The sequence below is a fragment of the Meriones unguiculatus genome, chromosome 4, assembly GCF_030254825.1.
Source record: "Meriones unguiculatus strain TT.TT164.6M chromosome 4, Bangor_MerUng_6.1, whole genome shotgun sequence".
Taxonomy (NCBI): domain Eukaryota; kingdom Metazoa; phylum Chordata; class Mammalia; order Rodentia; family Muridae; genus Meriones; species Meriones unguiculatus.
Genome location: NC_083352.1, coordinates 132492503 through 132513190, shown reverse-complemented (window position 1 = coordinate 132513190; position 20688 = coordinate 132492503). Strand labels below are relative to the sequence as shown.

Sequence of the window (20688 nt, the reverse complement as noted above, 5' to 3'; positions counted from 1 at the left end):
TCAACAAAGCTGAAAAATCTGGGCCCAGGGGGTCCTGCAGAGACTGATGCACCAACCAAGGATCATGCATGGAGAGGACCTAGACCCCCTGCTCAGATGTAGCCCATAGGCAGCTCAGTCTCATGTGGGTCCCTCAGTAAGAGGAACAGGGGCTGTCTGTGTCATTAACTCAGTTGCTGTTCTTTGATCGCTTCCTCCTGGTGACACAGCCTTGCCAGGCCACGGAGGAAGAGAATCCAGGCAGGCCTGATGAGACTTGATAAACTAGGATCAGATGGCAGGGGAAGAGGACTCCCTCTTTCAGTGGACTAGGAGAAGGGGATGGGGGAAGAGGAAGGGAAGGTAGGCCCCAGGGGGGAAATGAAGAAGAGCGCTACAATCAGAATATAAAATGAAAAAACTGTAAAAAGTAAAAATAAAATTTAAAAAACTGTTGAATATAGCAGAACCCATGTCTAGATCTTAATTTGCCTAGGCTTTCACACTTGCCTTTCATAAACAGTAAGACAACCTTAGGCCCAGAGGAACCCAAAGGCCTGGGTGAGCTCATCATTTGATATTCTTTCCAACTGACATTAGAAATAAGTATTGACCCAACTTTTGTTTTGAGACAGAGTCTCATTATGTGCCTTGGCTGATCTGTAATTCAATATGTAGATCATGTTGGCATCAAATGCATGAAAATCCACTTGTCTCTGCCTCCAAAGTGCTGGGATTTAATGCTACTGCTACCTGCCTAACATTTATTTTTGAAAATGATACATGGTAATGGGATCTCCACCTGTCATTCAGTCTTTTCTCAGCATCAAACAAATTAGCTCTGGCCTCAAAATGACTTACCATAGCTAGGCACAGTAGCACACGTCTATAATCCCAGCACTCAGGGAGACAGAAGCAGGTGGGTCTCTGTGAGTTCAAGGCCAGCCTGGTCTACAGAGTGAGCGCTTCAGTCAACATGACTTCTCTAGGAAAATAATTAGTGACTATCTGCTGCTAATTAGTCTTCGTTGGCAAGGAAACCAGGAAAGCCACCCTTAGCTCAGCTAAGCACTAGATGCAGAGATCCACCGTAGCGTATTCACAGTGCTCCCTGACTGTTCCAATTCTTTAACTCCCCCTCCTCCTACTTACCAAGTTATGAGGAAGTCAAAACAAAACAAAAAGATGGCCTTTATCTGAATTCCAACTGCTGCTTGGAGAACTACAAGGCCTTGCCAACCAAGAGAAAGGAAAGGATGCTCTAAGTAACTCTTAAAATCAATTTCATATAATTTTTGTTTGTTTTTGTTTTGTTTTTTGAAACAGGGTTTCTCTTTGTAGCTCTTGGCTGAACTAGAACTTGCTCTGCAGACCAGGCTGGCCTCAAACTCAGAGATTCACCTGCCTCTGCTGCCCCAGTGCTGGGATTAAAGGCATGTGCTGATGGGCTATAGCTCAGTTGATATAATGTTTGCCTAGTATGCACTAGGCAGGACTCATTTAAATATGTGCTTAGGATAAGGCCTTTTAAATAATAATTTTATATTTAGTTAAATGAAACTGCTATATATATATATATATATATATATATGAATTTATATGCATATAAAAGAACTGTTTGTACATAAAGCAAAATTCAATTATGAAGTAGCAACAAAAATAATCTTGTGGTTGGGGCTCAGCACAGCACAAAGAAGGTTGAGAACCACTGCTAGCATAGGTTTCTGTCTCAGGGTTGGAATGTTCTGGGTCCTTTCATGAGGAAAATCCCTTGTTCTATCACTGTTCTATCCTAGCTTTCATGGGGTTCCTTAAGTGGTCAGCACCCCAAGTCCGTCTGTTCCAGGGACATCACTAGATGGCTTTGTGCGAAAATGCAGGATGCTTGGAAAGGTGGTACAGATTCATAGAAAGGCATGCTTAAGAATTACTTGTTAGAAGCATTTGGTCTGCCCTCATCTCCACCCTAAGTTGTTCCCAAGAGAGAGACTTCATTTCAGAAAGAACACTCAAGGGCCTCCTTCTGTTTAGCGTGACAATAACCTCAGGACATCTTTCCACATCTCTGACATCAGAAGCGAGCAGCCTGTGTGGGTTTAATGGCCTCTCCCAACCTCTGGAGAGACCTGTCAACAATTCTAAAGCAATTTTTCCATCTTGTTCAGATGGGATTTCCAAGTCATAATTATGGGATAATTACTATCCAGGCATCTGGTCTGTGCCTGACATTAGATTCACACATTTGACAGTAAGGAACAAATGCACATTTACAGATTTGGACATGTCTTATCCTCCATGATTTGTTTAGAAGCCAGCTAGTTACCCAAGCGCCCTGAATAAATAACCCTAAGAATCAAAGTTTGGGCAGTGAGTGCTTCTTGTACCATTATGGTGATTAACAGATATGCATGAGATTTAACAGAATCAAGGGAGTCAGCAGTCAGACTCCAGGAAATAAAGGGAGAACTCACATTCCTGAGCTAGGGCTTAGAAACATAAAATAAACCTTACAAGCAATGGTAAAAGGAAGAAGAGGGTCTCTCCTTTTCTCCATGGAAGCACCGAGCTTACTGCAGAATCCCCCAGAGGTAAAAGGACCTTACAGCTCTTCATTCTTTCTTGCAGCAAGCACTAACTGAATACCTACTATGCACTGAGATGCTATGATAAGCAAGGCAGAAATCCCTGGGCTTCCGGAATGACAGCCTGTGGGAGGAGCCAAATAATTCCAAACAAAGCATGTGGTGCTAGCCCTTCTGAGGATAAGCATGCAGTTTGCATGGCAGTGTGAGACAGGGACCTGAAACACCGGTAAGAAAGAAGCATTTCTTCTGAGTGGGATTATCTGAGCAAGCATGTTGGGAAGACTTTTCCAAGCGGGGCGGGAGGAAGCTTGTAGAAGACCGAGATGTGAGAAGTCTTGACCTGCTGGTGAACTCCACACCTCTCAGGGGCTTCCCTACGGTTGGGGTAGAGTTGAAGGTGAGTGGCAAGAATGAAAGTGAAAACAGACCAGCCACGTGGCTAAGAGCGTGGTAAACCCGGTAACAGAAAGAGTGAAGGGCATTTGAGAGATAAAGATATGCTCATGTTGCCCTTTCACAAAGATTATAAACTGGGCATGGTGCTGCATGCCTTAGTTCCAGCGTTCAGGAGGCAGATGCAGGCAGATCTCTGTGAGTTCAAGTCCAGCCTCGTCCTAGTGAGTTCCAGGTCAGGGCTACACAGTGAGACCCTGTTTAAAAAAAAAAAAAAAAGTAAAGTAAAGAAAGAAATAAGATTATGGGAACTACACGGAAAAGGAACTAGAACCAGACAAAACTGGTGGCAGCAAAACCAATAGGAGACAAAATAGCATGATGCAGTATAACAAAAGGTCCTGAAAGTCAGTAGATAAATCCGTTAACATATATTCCTCATCTGTGTGCTGGTATGTTGACAAGTGTTTGAATGATCTGGCCTTGGCTCCAAGCTTCAGAGTACCCAGCTCCAAGCGTCTCTTCCTCTAGTTGAACCAGTGAGCCCATAAGACATTCTTAGGATGAAAAGCAGGAACAAAAGAAGTCATGCCCAACTCTGCAAACATGTTTCCAATATGTTTCTATCAAGTCAGGTTACTCATGCCCAGTTGTCTAAAGCAAATCGCCAGCCAGACCCAAAACTCTGTGTCCGTTGTAGCACTAAAGCTAGAGAACAGGACATGCTGAGCCAAAGGCACAGAAACACTGCACACCAGCCCTTGCATGTCAGCAAGGATAAGCTGGGAGAGACAAGGGCATGGTCACTCTATGCTGGGTTAGCCTTTGGAAAAGGTTTGAGGCTTCCTAAGGTAACTCACTTTGAATTTTGAGGTTTCATTTGATACTGCTTGGAAATAACTTGGAAGAAGTGAAGAGAGGAAGATGGAGGGTAAGTCAGGAAGCTGAAGACAAGATGCTGGTGACTTGAGCTGATTGTCATAAAAATGGGAATAAGTTAGGTTTTAAAGGAAGAAGTGATGAAGTTTTCTAACAGCTACATGGTGAAGATAAGAGGGAAACAACCAAAGGATGCTTATTGGTGGTACCCTCGGCAGACAATAAGATGAGGATGTATTTAAGAAAAACAGAGTCCCTAATAAGATGGGTCCAGTTTGATGGGTTTCGATGTGGTCCTGGCAGAAATGTCAAGTCAACAGGGGACCGGTGTACAGTATGTGGGAAGTTCCACAGAGGAGCCTCTGTGGCTGGGAATACGTGCAAGTCAACAGCAGTGAAATGGCTTTTAGAGGCTTTTAGAGGACATAAATGGGGATGGAGAAGAAAGCCAGAGCCATGTCCTGGTAATGTGTAAAAAAATAAACCATAGGACAAAGAAAGGTGAGGAAGGAAAGTTCCTACCAGAAAGGAAGGAGCTGCAGGAAAGTGAGTCATCAGAGTCAGAACAGTGCCTCAGGCCTTTCCCAAGCCCTCAAGGCCAGCTGTCACTCAGCCATCACCCTCTCCAGAATTCTGGGTGAGCAGGGGCTGACATCTCTGATGTATCTTCCCTTTGCTCTCCAGTGGAGGGCAGGAGCTCCATCTGTCTCCCAGGAGAGGGCCTGTGTGAGATGGATCACTGATCCCTCAGTTTCTGCCATCTTCACCTGCCATCTTCCTACCTCTCTCAGCAAGTATTCCTAATCTAATGCCCAGTGCCGGGAACCTGGCTCTGTTTGCTAGCACCAGCCTTCCCTTTCTTAAACATGCCTAACCCAACTTCACCGTCACTGCGCGCTGCAGCTGATGCACATGAGCACGAGAGCAGCTGCAGCTTGCAGCTCTTCGACCCACCTGCAGGGGTGTCCTGTTGGCAGTTTGAAATTGGCTGGGGTGGATGTATTTCTACCATAGAACTCAGAAAAATGGTAAAGAAATGTAGGGACAGTCTACACTTTCACATGACCTGAAGAGACAACTTGGAGATGGTGTGGTGGCATTTTAATGGATGACACTTGTCACAGTTGTTGTGACGGAGCCCCTGGAGTTATGGTAACACCACCCATCCCATGCGTTTGGTTCTTGGATTCCAGGCTTTGTGTTAGAAAACATCGGTGATGTTTGGGAAAGGAAGGATCTTTATCCTACTGCGGTGGAAAGGCTGGCATGGAAAGCTCTCAGGTCTCATTTTCACATTAGTTTAAGTGTCCCAGAGATGATGCAATCCTGAGGCCACATTCAGATGAGCTGGTCAGGAAAGGCCAGGAAAGTCCACTCTGGGAGTAGGAGAGTGAGATCGGATGAGGAGGCAGCCAACAGCAGCTGTATTAACAGCCCGGTTATCGTACAGACAAGTAGAAGGACATGTCCACAGAGGGGCACTGTAGAAAACTTTTTTGGGGAGACATGGACAAATGTCTGCTCACTGTAGCTGTGGCAGCAATGACAGACCAAAGTAACGGTTACGCCAAAGTCCAGCCTGATGAACCACTGCGTCTCTGGGGTTGCTTACAGAAGCATGGAAGACCCTGGCTTTTCCCTTTTGCCTGGCAGGTTGAGGGAAATCTAAAATTTAGAGTCTAAGGCCCAAGTCCAAGTGCAGACTTGACCCCCCCCCACCAGGTGTGTAAGCTGATAAGTTGTCTCATCTTCACATAAAAATAAAAGTCCCTACTTGGCTTGTAGTGAGATCCGCAGAGTGAAGCAGCGTCTGTGAGTGCGCTGCGGAGAGCAGGAGAGGTAAGAACACCCGCTCTCGTTAACTTGTCTTTTCACTGGGGCTTGTTCTCTTTTTCACAAGTTCTTCAGTGAAAGATACTCTGACCCCGTGATATTGTTCATTATGAAGCCAGGGTTAGTAACATCCACCCGAAAACTATACACAAACAAGTGTTAGAACAGCCTAATAAGAAAGCCCAAAGCCCTGGGGAGGCTGAGGCAGGAATATACAATTACAAGTCCAGTTGAGCTACGTGGTGAGCGCCTGTCTCAGAAAACAAGGAAGGAGTGGGGGTTGGGAGTGACGCTGTGTACCATGTGTTCCCAAAACTAATGAACTTAGCAGAAAACAGAGGCTTTGCTATTTGTCCAGTAGAATTCATGGGTTAGGTGGAGCTGGCTTCAGATTAGCAGGGTGTCCTAGCCCCTGTTGGGACGTGGGAGAGGGGGTGTGGAATCTTTGTAGACTCAGCTTCTTGGATTCCAGATTGCAGTAAAGCTCCAGGAACTGTTTTGTGGGAAACCTAAATGCATGAGACTTGGTATGAATGAGTCTCTGTGTGCATCCATACTAGAAATACACATGTGCTGTGGGCTGTGCTCCTGTTGGCTTTGGAACCAGCAGAGCTCAGTTTCCTCTCTCACAACTTGCCAAAAAAGGAATCGGCAAAGGAAAACGAGTGTTCCTGAAGTCAAGAAATGAAAACAACACTAAACTTCAGGACTGGACGATCTGAAATGGGCCTCACACGATCTCAGATCATCAATGCCACGAAAACACTCTGCATTTGAACTTGCTGTGCCTTGCTTCTGTGAGGCAGAGGCCAGGGGAGTGACTGACCCTAGCTTTGTGCAGAGTTGAAACCCACAGGCTTTTCCCGAAGCTAATGCAGAAATGACAAGAGTTTGATGCTTTTGTCTGGCAGGCAGACCTCCAGAGGCTATTTTTGTGGCCCCCACAGATGGCTACCTAGGTTACCTGGGTGATGGAAGTGAGACAGGTGATAGACAAACAGGTACACAGACAGACAGATATATGAATATGCATTGATTTTATGTACTGGTGAGTGAGTTTCATAGGGACATTTCACTCACATGTGTCAGTTTGAACATTCGTCCCCAACTAAACCCTCTTTTTTTCACCTCCACATGCCTGCTACTCCTTTTCCACTTCTCAGATAGTCAATCTCTATTTTCATGTCATACATAAAAAAATTCATAATAATGTATCATTAATATTTACATGTGTAATTCATATGTGATATAAAATATAAAATCTGCATGTAAGAGAAAACAGGTAGGCTTCATGAATTACATATGTTTTTCAGAACTCATCTGGCAGTACATATCCTTAAGATCTGTGTGTCTTATTGTATGTCAGTTATCACTTAACTGGAAAGCTGGGGAGATGGATTGGCAGTTCAGAGTGCTGCTGTGGAATCATGAGCACTGGAGTTCAGGTCCCAGCGCCTGTGGAACAAGCCAGGAGCCTGCTGATGCCTGTAACTCCAGCTCTAAGGAATCCAGTGCCTTCTTTTGGCCTACACACACACACACACACACACACACACACACACACACACGCACGCAGGCACCTACACATATAGATAACAATTATGTTCATATAAACACATACACATAGGGAAAAATCTGTTTATCATATCAGCATCCGTTATAAAAAGAAGCCGAGAGCCACCCTCACCTTTGGCCTTTTTCTCTAATGAAGTGTCTGCTCTTGTCCCTTGCTGTCATCCTTCCACCATTCGGCATGCGTGTGCACACGCCCCTACAGGCACATTTGGTATCACGGACAGATGATGGGGAATGGAGTTCTGGAATAAAGAAATAGCTGAAGTCCAGCCATCTGCCCCCAGAGTTGAGGGGGAAAGATGTCCCTTACCTATGGAGATCAGCACCAGATAGAGGAACCAAGTGGATTTAGGGCAGGGCAGGCGGAGTGGAAAGGGGTGAATATACCACGTATCCGGGCTGAAGGTCTCACGTGGTATAGAACTCTCCTAAAATGAGAGAGGTGAAATGTACTACTTGGGGAAGTTTCAGGTGCCCAGCTGCAGGGAGCAAAGCTAGGAAATATGATGGTGAGGAAGGTCTTTGCACGCTGTTTTGTAGTTATGAAGGAAATACACACTAGTGGTTCAAAACTTGATCGTTGTCCATTGACAGGACAATAATGAAACCATGGTATATTTACACTATTGCTGCCTAAAAGTAAATGACCTACTGACCATATTGACCAATGGAAACCATGGAAGGATCTTTAAAAATTACACTAAATGGAAGAGCGTTTGTGTAGGGCTGGAGTAGTTCGGAGTAGGTGCTGCTCTTGCAGAGGATCCAACTTCAGTCCCCAGTGCCTACATGGTGCCTCACAACCATCCATCACTCCAGTTCCAGGAGCTCTGATGTCTTCCTCTGACCTCCATGGGCACACACATGGTGCACACACATCCATGCAGGCAAAACACCAATATACACCAAAGTAAAATGAACCCCTTTTTAGTGTAAAGGTTGTTTGTGTAAAAAGACTACAAGCCTCAGGTTTCTATCCGTATGAGGCTCTGAAATGGCTGAAACCGATGAGGTCACTGAGGATCTCTGGCAACAAGAACCTACTCTGTGGCACTCAAAGTACTCAGGGTCATGAGGAGGTTTGCATTACAGAGATAGACACATTTCTCAGGGCCCATTAATGGTGCAATAGTGCTCTTACATATTTACTGGATGGAATTTTCATGTAAAAAGAAGAGACCATGAGCTAACACTGAACATGCTTAGTGAGGTGTGGACAGGATGTTTAGTGATGAGATGTACTGGTGTCTGTAGCTTGTTCTAAATGTCACTGAAAATAATAGTATGACTCCTTGAAAGTATCTGGATGCTTGAAAACTTTTGTATAAGGTGTTGGGTTTTGACAAAAAGCTACATATTTTGAAAAGAGTGGGGACAGGGAGAATTGGACAGAGGTCAGATTGCTTCTAGAAAATTCCTTAGGGAGTACTACCTGTGGTCTCCCTGCTGCCAACTTCTCTCTGACCAATCCGAATTGCCCCACTGAAAAGGGCCTTCTTAGAGTCCTCATGTGACATACCTCATGACCATTCGTTATTCATTCATTGGTTCCATATCAAACACCTGTCTATGGATGGTAAAATGAGATACAGAAAGCTCCCCTGCTTTCTGTACTGTCGTAGGATATTGGATTGGGAGGTATAGATGATGAGTTCCTGGGAGAAGCCAGAGATGCAGCTTGTAATGACTAGGACCAGATGACCCACCAAGGTTAAGAATGTGTTGCGTTCTAGGCTCAGTTCAAAAGCTTTAGTATGGATGAGCTCTACCCGCTTGAGCATGCTTACAGTAGAAGCTACCTTATCCCCACTATTGTGCAACAGAAAACTGAAGTTTTAAAAAAGTCAGGTGACTGGTCTATGCAAAGCAAGTGAGTCACCAAGTCGGAATTTAAAATAGAAAAAGTAGCTGGCTGACATTTTCTGTGAAGGACCAGTGGCAGCAAGCGTTTTAGGTTCTGTGGGTCACTCTCAGTCAAAACATAACTTTGTGTACAAAAACTGGTGACAGGGCCAGACTTGGGCCACAATCACGTTCATGAAGCCATGCCCCAATCCACCTGCAGCCTTCGGAGTAGTTAGGCCGAGAGCCAAGCAGAGGAGTCCTAACTACTGACTGCCCAGATGTTTGCATGGTGAGTCAGGGGGGTCATTGCAAATAAGCTGTGAGAGCTCAGTTCTCTAACTAGGGAAAATGAAAGCACCCCTAGGTGCGAACAGGACTCCACTGCCAAAAGAAGATTTAAAAGAAAAAAATGGAGGAAGGAGAAACCCCATAGAAGACTCCATCATCGTTCATCTTAGGAATCAAATTTAGTGTTTTGGCAATAGTATTTCTTGAGGTTCTGTGTGAATGTAAGAATGAAGTTCAAAAACTTGAGTACAGCATGGTTCCTTTTGAAAGTGGTTAGCTCTACAAAATCTTTGTACTCCTGGTCCTTAGCTAAGGATAAGAAATCACTCAGTTCTTATTAGAGATTTGACCTTAGAGAAAGCAGGGCTGGGAACACTTGGCCCCCATTTTAAAAATGCATGTTGTGTTGGAAAGTAAGATCTCAATGGATTTCTGAGTGTTTACTTGCAATTTGTTAATGCTTATGCACAACACTGTGCAGCTAAAGACCTCCTCAAAGACAATTCTTCCCTCTGATGACCAGTGTGGCACTGTTAGGACTCCTGTCCCCAGCACTGTACAGGGCAGGGAGGGGAGACCATCACAGAGTCAGTGTAGGTCATTTGTTTGGAGAATCTTTTTTCTTCTTAAGATGGTCTCACTATGTAGCCAAGGCTGGATCCAAACTCACAGTCCTCCTGAGTGCTGGTATTACAGGCAGGTGATGCCTCATCCAGCAGAAGAGTCCTTACCATTATGATACCTTTGCAACTTAGCCCTCAGTTCTGACCTCTCTATACCAACCTGCTGATGAGAGAGGGAAAGTCTGAGCACACTAAATTGAGAGTACAGACAGGTCACCAGCCAGCCTGAGATGGGGCACACCCTCCATTTTTCTGTTCTGAATTTATAACATTAACCTACAGCCTTCTTGTCAGTTACATCCTGATCCCTCAGCATTGTCAAGAAGCCATTTGGTGGTTGATCACTGTTTCCCAGCCAGGGACCAGCAGATATAGAACTCATAGAGATGGCCACTGTAGTAGGGCGTTTAATGGATTGATAAAAGAACTCAACACTTTGCCAGAATAGACAGAAAACACATTAATTTAGTATTTTGCAAAGAGAGCAACCAGCATGGCAGTTACAGAACTGCCTGTAGATGGCTGGGGTTGTGGGGAGCCTCTCTTTTGCAAGTCCTCAATTGGTTAGAATAAGCTGCTCCGCCTGCAGTTTCCTGGCATGTAATTCCAGTCCCACAAATGAGGACAGTTGTGATTGGCCTGTTTGGTTCTGGGTAGTTAGGGTGAGTCACCACATTCAGCTCCCCTCTCCAGACTTGTAATTCTTGATGTGCAAACAAAGCCTCTCTGTTATGTTAGGGTGTGTCTGATTTTGATTGGCTTTGCCATCTGTTGTTGTGTTTCTTTCTGTTTTCGGTGGATACTTTCTGGGCCACGTTTACAGCAGTCCCTTTTTGACCTCTTGATCACAGCCCTCCTTCCACAGTCCAGCCAATTCCTTCCCTGACAGACGTTGCTTAGGGAGGCGGGTTATGCTCTAGGTCTCTCCAGAAAGGATTGGCTATTTAGAGTATCTGGTAAAAGACAAGCTGACACACCCACCTAGAGAGACCCACATCTGTTCCCATACACACATCTCAGTGGGAAATATTGAGATGAGGGCAACAGGAAGCTTGAACCTTGTCAGGAGGCCCCAGACCCCCCTATTCTTAGAGGACAGTTGACAATAAAGGCGTGGTGGCGCACGCCTATAATCCCAGCACTTGGCAGACTGAGGCAAGAGGGTTGCGAGTCTGAAGCCGGCCTGGACCACGTAGCAGAACTGCTATCTCAAGAAGGAAAACAAGGGAAAGAGAAGGGAAGCAATAGAGAAATCAACCAGTCTTCTTTCCTCTTTTCAGAAACACATGGGTTTTCCTTCCTTGCAGGACCATGTGTGAGTACTGTCTGGGGATGGGATGGAAGTTGAATGGAGGTGGAACTAGAGTCCCCAGACTTGAATCCACACATCTACTTCTTCCCATGAAGTAAGGACAAAAGCACATGGACATTGTCTTTGTACATAGTGTAGTGAGTGATACAATGGGACAGAAGAAGCGACTTTGAAACTATATTGTTCTAAATGGCTTGAACTTGGTAGCAGTACTCATTACAGGGCCTCCAAGAATGGACGGTCTGTCTTAACCCAGACACAAGGAGTCTTATCTAGAAGTCCTTCATGGAAACCAGTGCTGGTAGCGAATGAAAGGGCATAGGCTCCATTCACACATAGTTCTTAGGCCCAGAGCTTTGGAACCAGCCCAGCTCTTCTGGGGGTCTCTTCTGTGACTGAACTGGAGGGTAGTTTCTTTTGATACAGGTGCTGATGGTATTATGGGTGGTGATTGTGTTGGGGGCGGTTTATAAATTCTTCATCCTTGGTTCTCTTCAGTTAAGATGCAGAACCACCGTGATCTCTTTGGACTTCAAGCATGATGCTCTGAAGCGGAATGGCCTCCATAGACATGTGCTTGGATGCTTAAACCACAGGGGATGGCACTGTTAGGAAGGGTGGCCTTTTTGGAGGAAGTGTGTCACTGTGGAGGTGGGCTTTGAGGTCTCGTGTGGTCAAGCTTGGTCGTAGCTTCTTCTGCCTTTAGATCAAGATGTAGAACTCTCAGCTCCTTATCCAGCACCAAGTCTGCCTGCATGCTGCAACACCTCTCCTTTTGACAATAATGAACTAAACCCCTGAAACTGCAAGCCAGATTACTTTATCGTGTTGCTGTGGTCATGGTGTCTCTTCACAGCAATAGAAACCCTGGCTAAGATACCGAGGGAAGAGATGAGTTCATCGCAAGGTTTACCACTGAAGTGTACACTTGGTAGAATCTCAGTTGGCTTTGGCTTCAAATCTGTCAAGTAGGAGATGCATGAGAGGAACTGTGGAGAAGGAAAAACATTCTCTTTCAAGTGGAAGTCCAGCCCCTGACAGCCAGATCCAGTTACACTCTCAACCTAGTTGTAAATCAAGTAGCTTGGCATCTCTCTCAAACAAACTTTATGTAAAAAATGAAATATAGACCTTATCCAAATTTTCCCATCACTCTCATGAGTTTGAGAAAACTAATTGTCAACAGAGGTCAACAGAACAGTGTTGTTGACAAGAATCCCAGCATGATGGAGAGTCTGAGTGTTTGTGGGCTGGGATGCCTGGGGACCTGCCTTTGCAGTAAGGACAGAATCGGGCTGGGAGCTGACAAGGACAACTATGTGTGTCTGGGAAAGAGCATATTCCCAAAACAGGACACAGCTGCAGCACTGCTGTCTTCTTCGGTTCTAGAGGAGAGCTTTGGAGGCACTGATCCTCATTCTTGCTGGAATGACCTGCTCTGAGTGGGTGCCCGATTCAGAAGCCTAATCTTGTTTAATCTTTCCCTTATAGATTCGGCTGAACAGCAGAGGGCTCATCTACTCCGTGGGCTTGCTCCTGGCCTCTGTCTTTGTCACGGTAGGTCTGTAGCTCCTTTCCACTCTTAGGTGTTCATGTTCAGCCCCTCCCCTTCCTTACTTCGGAGAGCAGATGGGTGTTGCTTCCATTAAATGGAACAGACATCCAGATGTGCCATATCCTGGCTGTTTCTCCTAAAAGGGGATCCTGTATCCCACTGGAATTCCTCCTCTCTTCCTAAAAGAAGCATGGTCCTGTCTCATGTCAACCCTAAAATAGTTTGGAGTGCCTACATAAAGCTCCAAGGTAGGGCACTTGCCTAGAATACCCTAGACAATAAACAGCCAAGAGTCAGGCTGGGGAAAAATGACTGAGTGGGCAAACTGCTTTGTGTAAGCATGTGGACCTGAGTTCAAATTTTCCAGAATTTACATAAAAGCCAGGCATGGCAACATATGCCATGTAACCCTTGCCCTGTGAGACATAGACAGGCAGTTCTGAGGGCCTCCCTGACTGGTCAGCTTAGCCAAAAAACAGTGAGCTCCAGGTTCAGTGCGACCTTGTCTCAAAAAATAAGGTAGAAAAGTAACCCAGGAAGACATCCAAACGTCAACCTCCCACTTCTACACATGCTCAGACTAGCAGGTACACACACACACACACACACACACACACACACACACACACACACTGCAAAGGTGTTCCTTCTTTTGTATTAGATTACTACCAAAGGGTAGATTCCATTTTATCGATTTTCTAGATTGAAAAACATCCCCATAATAATCGGTCTTTGAACAGTATTCAATATTCAGAGACTAAGAATGTATTTTATTGCGAAGGCACATCTAATGCCACTTCAGTCGCCATCTGGTCAGTACATCCATCTGCATAGTTCAATATTCTCAGCTAGACTTTCTGTTTGGTAGGAATAAATTTCTACTTGAGTATTCATTAGCATACAACGATGCTGTTGAATTTTCACCTTAGTAAGTATTGAAAATAATGTATTTTTCCCTCAGTGCTCCAAGCAAATAGTCACTGAACCTCACCTGGTGTGTTTTTAACATACATATACCAAGAAAGGTCAGGCAAGAAGGATGAGCAGTAATTTAAAATATGGGTCTAATGTCAAGGTTTTACCTAAGCAAATACTGACTTACACAAAAGTGTGCATTTACATAACTGAGCCTTTCATGATTAAAGGGTTCCTCATATCTGGTGTGACTTGGAGCTATGACACTTTTTTTTTTCACACTGAGCCCAGAGCCTTGCACATGCAGGGCAAGGGCTATCACTGAACTGTATCTCCTTCTCTCTTTTTATTTCGTATTTCAAAGTGGAGCCATATAGTAAGTTGCACAGATCCAACTTGTGATCCTCTTGCCTTGGCCTCCAAAGTAGCTGGGATTATAAGCCCACACCAGTAGGTCTAGTCGAATTATGATGCTTTTAATAGCCACACACTCTCACTCCTTTGCATATTTTCCCATTGGAGCTCTCCCTAGAGTCACTATTACAACTCCATTATATAGAGGAAGGATAATGCCTTGAGAAGTTAAATGAGTCATGTTTATACAAGTGAACTGTAGAACGGGCCAGGCCCAACACAGTGCATGCTTGTAGGTTTTATATGTCTCCTTAGGATATTCTGTGGTTGTGCAAGACTATAGGAGGCTGGGCTAACCACTCGTTCAGCTACCAAAATGGAGTTGATGAAAAACAAAGTAGTTTTAGAAAGGATGAAAAATTCAAACATCTTACATTTGAAATGTTTGTTAGACCTCCAAGAAGAAAGAGTTAGAAAGGTAGTGGAGATAAGAGTCTAAATTTAACAAGCATGTCCTAGATAGGGACATTTGGTGTAGATATAGTTAGATGCTCTGCTGTTTGATGTGATTTCTCAAGACAGCGAATGTAGCCAGAAAACACAAGAGACCCATGATTGGAGTCACAGAAGGCTCAGACACTTGCAGATCAAGTTAATGACAATAAAATACCTAAAGAAACAGAGAAGGGTTGGGGGAGGGGTGGCACATAAGGCATTTTGGAAACTGAGGCAGAAGGATCAAGTGTTTAAGGCCAGCCTGGGTGACATAATGTGTCCCTATCTGGAAAGAAAATAAAGGAAGATAGAAAAGATAGTAGTTGAATATGAAAGGAAACAGTAGGATGTGGCATCTTGGAAGCCAAGTAAACATGATGGTTCAGGATAGAAAGAGTGATCAGCTGTTCCAAGCAAGACAAATATTGGCCATTAAAGTTAGAAATAGTGCTTTTCCTTGGTAGTTGATAAGAGTGGATTGTTAAGCAGGATAAGCTAAGAAGAATGAAATGAGAGGTTAAGAGATACCTTGTCTTTGTAACTCTTTCAAATTATCTGTAAGATAATTTTTTAGGATGGTGAGAAATGGAAAAATTTGATAAGTATTGCTTTTACAGTAAAAGGTACAATGAATTAATTAAATTGAAATAATCCAGGGGTAGAGAAGGGAACATAGCAAAATAAGAAAAAGAAGAAAACTGCCAAGAATGCAGCTTTAAGCACTAAGAGAGATGGGATCTAGTGTACATGTGGAATTGGCTGTGAATGGGGATAGAAGGAGAGAAGCTTGTCCGGTAGATGGTGATGACAGCCCTGTGAAATGGGAGTGAGTGAAGGTAGAGATGGGATTATAGCCATCTGAGGAAGGCTACGCAGGGACCCAGGGAGGCCAGGGTGATAGTTTAACACATTAACAACCGACCTAAGGTCAGGGAGTTGTATCAGTGTGGCTGGGCATTGTTCTCCAGCACTGGTGGTAAGCTGTGTGTGTCCAGCATGAACAAATGGAGGCATGACTTGAATTGAAGGATCCTGCATTAGCCAAGCAAGGACAGCAAGTGAAAGAGAAACCAGAGACTTTTGCCATAACATGAATGAAATGAGAGTCAGGAAGGAAGGAGAGAGACAAGATGGATAAAGCTCATGGGACTCTGGTTGTCTTAGTTACTTTTCTGTTGCTATGACCAAACACTCTGACCAAAGCAACTTATAAAAGAAAGCATTTAAGTGGTGACTCACTGTTCCACATGGATAAAGTACATACATGACCGTCATTGTGGGGAACATGGTGGCAGGCAGGCAGGCAGGTGCTGGAGCAGTAGCTGAGAGCTCTCATCTGATTCACAAGCATGAAGCAGAAAGAGAGACCGACGCTGGGGGTGGTACAGGCATTTAAAACCCCAAACTCACCCCCAGAGACATACTTCTCCCAACAAGGTCATGTCTCCTAATCCTTCCCAAACAGTCCCACCAACTGGGGACCCAAGTATTCAAATATCTGAGCCTTTGGTGGCCATTTTCATTCAAACCACCACACAGACAGTGTTCAAAAATTTTAGACCCTGGGGGTCTGTAGAATTGTGGAAGCTGGGTAGCCTTGAAAATAAGATGGAAGGGAAGGAATATAGGCATGTTGACACCAGGGTATTTAGGTGTTTCCGCTATTGATAGTAACAAGGTCAAGGCTGCAACACTGTCCCTCCAGAACTTTCCCAAATGAAACAGCTGCGCGTCCCCTGCAGGATGTATGTATCCCACACATGCAGCACAAACCTGAGGAAGCCAATGCAACCAAGAAGGTGCATTTTGTACCTCACCTCATCTTAGTGTAAATATAGGTAGCCACATGTGGCTGACAGGCTCAGCAGGAAACTCGGCAGCAGTAGGTGACTGGTGCAGAATGCAAGAACTTAAAAGAACAAGAAGACAGTGTCAGTACAGTAGCAGACTCCAAGGATGAGCCAGGACAGAAAACTAGGGAGAAGGGGGATGAGGTGGGGAGGGCTAGCCAGGGTAGCAGGATTGGCAGCAACCAGTTCAGTTGGGAAATAAGAGAATTTACTCTTGGTTTTTTGGGAGGAGCAAAATAATTATAGAAGCAGCAATCTGAGGAAAGCCTCCTCACCTCTATCCACATGAAAATTGCCTAGGTGAGGATATAGAAGGTTTCCTTGGGGGTTAGAAGAGATAAAAGAGACTGATCTCAAGAACCACATGCAGAAGACTATGGGGCTGGAGCCCAGGGGTGAACCTTGGACCCGTTATTTTTATTTGCTGACTGGCCACTGCCTGCAGGTTCTGGCTTCCTCTCTTTTGACTGTAATGTTCCTATTTTCCAAGGCTGTTGCAGGCTCAGCCCAGCCCTCAACAGCCCTGCCCCATGCCACCCTCCCTGCACCCTCTGACCTGTTATCTATGTTACAGGTGTTTGGTGTTCACCTGAACAAATGGCAGCTGGACAAGAAGCTGGGGTGTGGGTGCCTCTTCCTGTACGGCGTGTTCCTCTGCTTCTCCATCATGACGGAGTTCAACGTGTTCACCTTTGTGAACTTGCCCATGTGTGGGGACTAATGATTGGCCAGGCCAGCTGCTGAGGCCCACGTCCTTCTTTTCTGTGCAATACGAGACCCGGCCGCACCCGAGTCATGTGGCCCCTTCAAGGGCCGCTGCGTCCGTCTCTCCCGTGCTGTCCACAGGCCTCCGCTCCTGTCCTGGTGGCCTAGGCTCTCCCTGCCACATCCTTTGCTCCCCAAGTCCCTTGGTCCTACCTCCCACCAGCCCCTCTCACCTGCCCACCCCTTCCTGTCTCCTCTTCCATGTGAAGATGTCCAACATCCACATGAATTTTCAAGCTCCATTTTTAAACAGTGACTGAGATTCTAGAACAAAACTGGCTGCTAACTGGCCCAAGCCAGGCACAACTTACTCCAATCCCTCCTCCTTTTTTAAGTTATTTCACAGAAGATACCCTAATTTATGACCAGAGACTTTGAGGAAACAGGAGCGGGTCCGCTGATGGCAGGAAGTGTTGGGATTGTTCTGTTTGGGGGTGATTCTTAGGTTACTGGGTTTGGGGAATTGTTTTACTTGAGAGAGCTCTTGGTTTTGTTGCTTTTCTTTCAGAGACAGAGGAATCCCCTTGTGTCTTCTCTCCCTGGGCTCTGGCTTAATAGATGATCCACAGATTGTACTATCTCCTGGGGATGAATGAACCCCAGGCATGTTGGGAGTTTTACAATTAGTTGGGATACCACTGAGCAAGACCACCAGGAAAAAATGCATGACAGGACATTTTTCTGCCCACGGACACCTCACTAAAGTCCTGAAGGCATCACCTGGGGGGGTAACGGGTTAGAAGAAACCTGCTTCACACATGTTCATATGACCATCTCTTTCTCACTAGGTTCTTTCTAGTTTTTCAAGCAATAGTTCTAGCCTGCCTGAGACCTTTGACAGGGAGGCCCTGGCTAACTGTCCATCTGTAAGGCACCAGGCAGTCGACAACAGAAACTTACCCAGCGTGTGAGTCCTTGAAATGTGCTCTTGTTGCTTGGCATTTGTGGTGACAGGGAGTGATCCCAGAGGCTACCACTGTGCTCTGGACAGAAGTTGCAGACACTGGTTTCTTGGAAAATGGAGAGAAGCACATTTTGCACAGATGTCGTCAATGAAGTCCCAATTTGCCACTTGGTGTCGAGTACACTGGACCCCGACAGCTGGCTCTTGAGCAAACGTCCTTTCTTGAAGGATGCTACCAACAACCTAGCCAGTTTAACCCCTCCCCTCCCAGAGGGACGGCCAGGCAGGGAGAAAGCAGAGAACTGATGCCTTGGAAACCACAGAATGTGCTGACTTCAGACCGGCTCAAGGGCACAAGTTATTGTGAACATTTCGCCAATCACTGCTCAACCACCCTGCTAGATTTTCTATGAGGCTGAATATTATGCAGAATATTTCCACCAAGTTGAGATACACCCATGCTTGTTACACTTGTATTTATTGAAACTGTGGATTCTTGCCCGCCGTGCTGCCCTCGTATTTACGTTAAGCACTGATCACGTATCATCCATTCGGTATGGTTTTCCCAGCCCCTTGTACACATCCTGGTTTGAATTGTAAAAAATAACCTGCTACAGATTGGTTGAATGTTTCTGTCGGAGGTACAAGCCGAGGGGCAGCATCAACCAAGGACCAGGAGAGGAATTCGTTAATTTGGGCTCTCAGAGCTAAGACACATTTATTGATTAGGTTGCACATTTTGCACTGGTTTATGGCGATTGTTTTCTTGGACGGATGGTGTAAAATAAACTTCTCTGTTCTGTATCCTCCCTCAAGCCCGGCGTATTGCTTTCTGCAGCGGACTGGCGGTATTTTACAGCAGGGAGAGCGTAGGGCAGGCGAATGACGGCAGCCTCTCTGGAGCCACATGTGTAGATTCAATTTCTTCTGGCTGGACTCAGCTGGAAGACTGGTATGTCTAGCAAGTAACAGGTATGAACTAGCAAATAATGGGTCCTGTCTAAACTCTGAAGGGATCTTGAGCTGTGTCATGTCTCGGAATTCAGAATTCTGCCCGTGGTAGAGTGCATGTGACCTTGTGTTAGGAATCCCTTCTTTCTGATGGGTACAAAAGGAAGGTTGTCAGAGTCCCGATGTTGATTGGCAGGGCCCAAGTCCTCCGTCCTGATGTTAGAAGGTTTCCATCATGAAAATTAAGACCTTTTTGAATCCCAGCTTTTAGGAAACTGAGGCAGGATGATCGCAACTCAAGGCCTACACAGAGAGACTCTGTCTCAAAAAAGCAAACAATATGTACCTCCTGCAAAGCCAGTTTCTCAAAAGAGACCATAACAAACAGTTACAACAAGCCATGTTCTGATCCAAAGAACTCTCTAGAAATAATTAACCATATCTAACATTGTGCCTGAGAGTCAGCACAACTTATATAAGAACCAGAAGAAAAATGTCATTGCAACCACTTAACTGCTTAAAATACATATTCCCAGGGTAGGAATTTAGAAGGTACCTGGCTTTGTTTTTTGTATTGACACCTTAAGATGTCTGCCTACCATAGTTGTGTGTCTGACAAAGCCACCTTGGGTGTGGTTGCAGTATTCCATTATACCTGTTGGTGTTAAAAAGCATTAGTTACTTGCTTAGTTTTCCTAATCATCAACAAAGAGACATGTGATCAGAAGCTCTGCTTTATCTTTATCCTTTCCACCGTGCTGGTGATGAGACTCAGAGCATTGTATGTGGTAGGCCAGCACACCAAGATACATCCCTAGCCCACAGAAGCTTGATTTTAAAGCACATATGATCTGTAAAAACTTTAGAAATTACAGGTCAGTTCTCAATGTGTCAAAGTTAAAATCCCCTGAAAGAATCCCTGGTACTGTGGCTCACAGCTGTAAGCCCTGCACTAGGAAGGCAGTTGGGAAGACAAAAAGATCAAGGCTAGTCTAGTCTATTTAACAAGTGCCAGGCTGGTGGGAGCAACATAGTGAGATCCTGTCTCAAAATGAGAGAGAGCAAGAGAGAAAAAGAAAGACACCCATCCATCCATTCTGGGCTGAGCCACTTGCCCTATTTCAGCCATGAGGAGTGCCAATCCACAAACTCTGAGGGACCCCTTTCTGAGATGAGAATTTAGTATATTTCAGCCTGGATTCCAGCCATGCACAATTATTCCTTGAGATGTTCATTGAGAGTGTGGTTTCCAATGGGCCAGCAGTCCCGTGAGGCAAAATAGCTCATATTAACCATTTTCATGCTCCTGACAGTGCTGCTGCTTGAAAGAGGCTGAGGCAGTAGGGGAAGACTGAAGAAATACTTTCAATATCTCACACTTCCCATTGCCAACAGAGCCCCTTACCATCGTGTTCTGACATGATTTGTTCTGATCACCCTGAAGGCTGTCATCTCCCAGCCTCTGCCAAGGAAAGATGCATGCTACAGCATATGTATCCTCCTGAACACATCCTGCCTGGCCCTGAAAGAAGGTGCCTGGAGAAGGACCCCCTTTCCTTCCCAGTCTGGCCTTTGCTTGCATATCTG

At 45.1% G+C, this 20688-nt stretch overlaps 1 protein-coding gene across 1 annotated transcript in view; it reads left to right on the top strand.

The window, feature by feature from the left end:
- The window catches only part of Slc24a3 (solute carrier family 24 member 3), a 475313-nt gene extending 456354 nt beyond the window's left edge, over window positions 1-18959 (top strand). The window contains exons 16-17 of the mRNA XM_021644597.2: window positions 12804-12869; window positions 17056-18959. Of these exons, the coding sequence (XP_021500272.2) occupies window positions 12804-12869; window positions 17056-17202 (213 nt within the window). The 3' untranslated portion in view covers window positions 17203-18959. The remainder of the gene's footprint in view (window positions 1-12803; window positions 12870-17055) is intronic.
- The last annotated feature ends 1729 nt before the right edge of the window (window positions 18960-20688 follow it).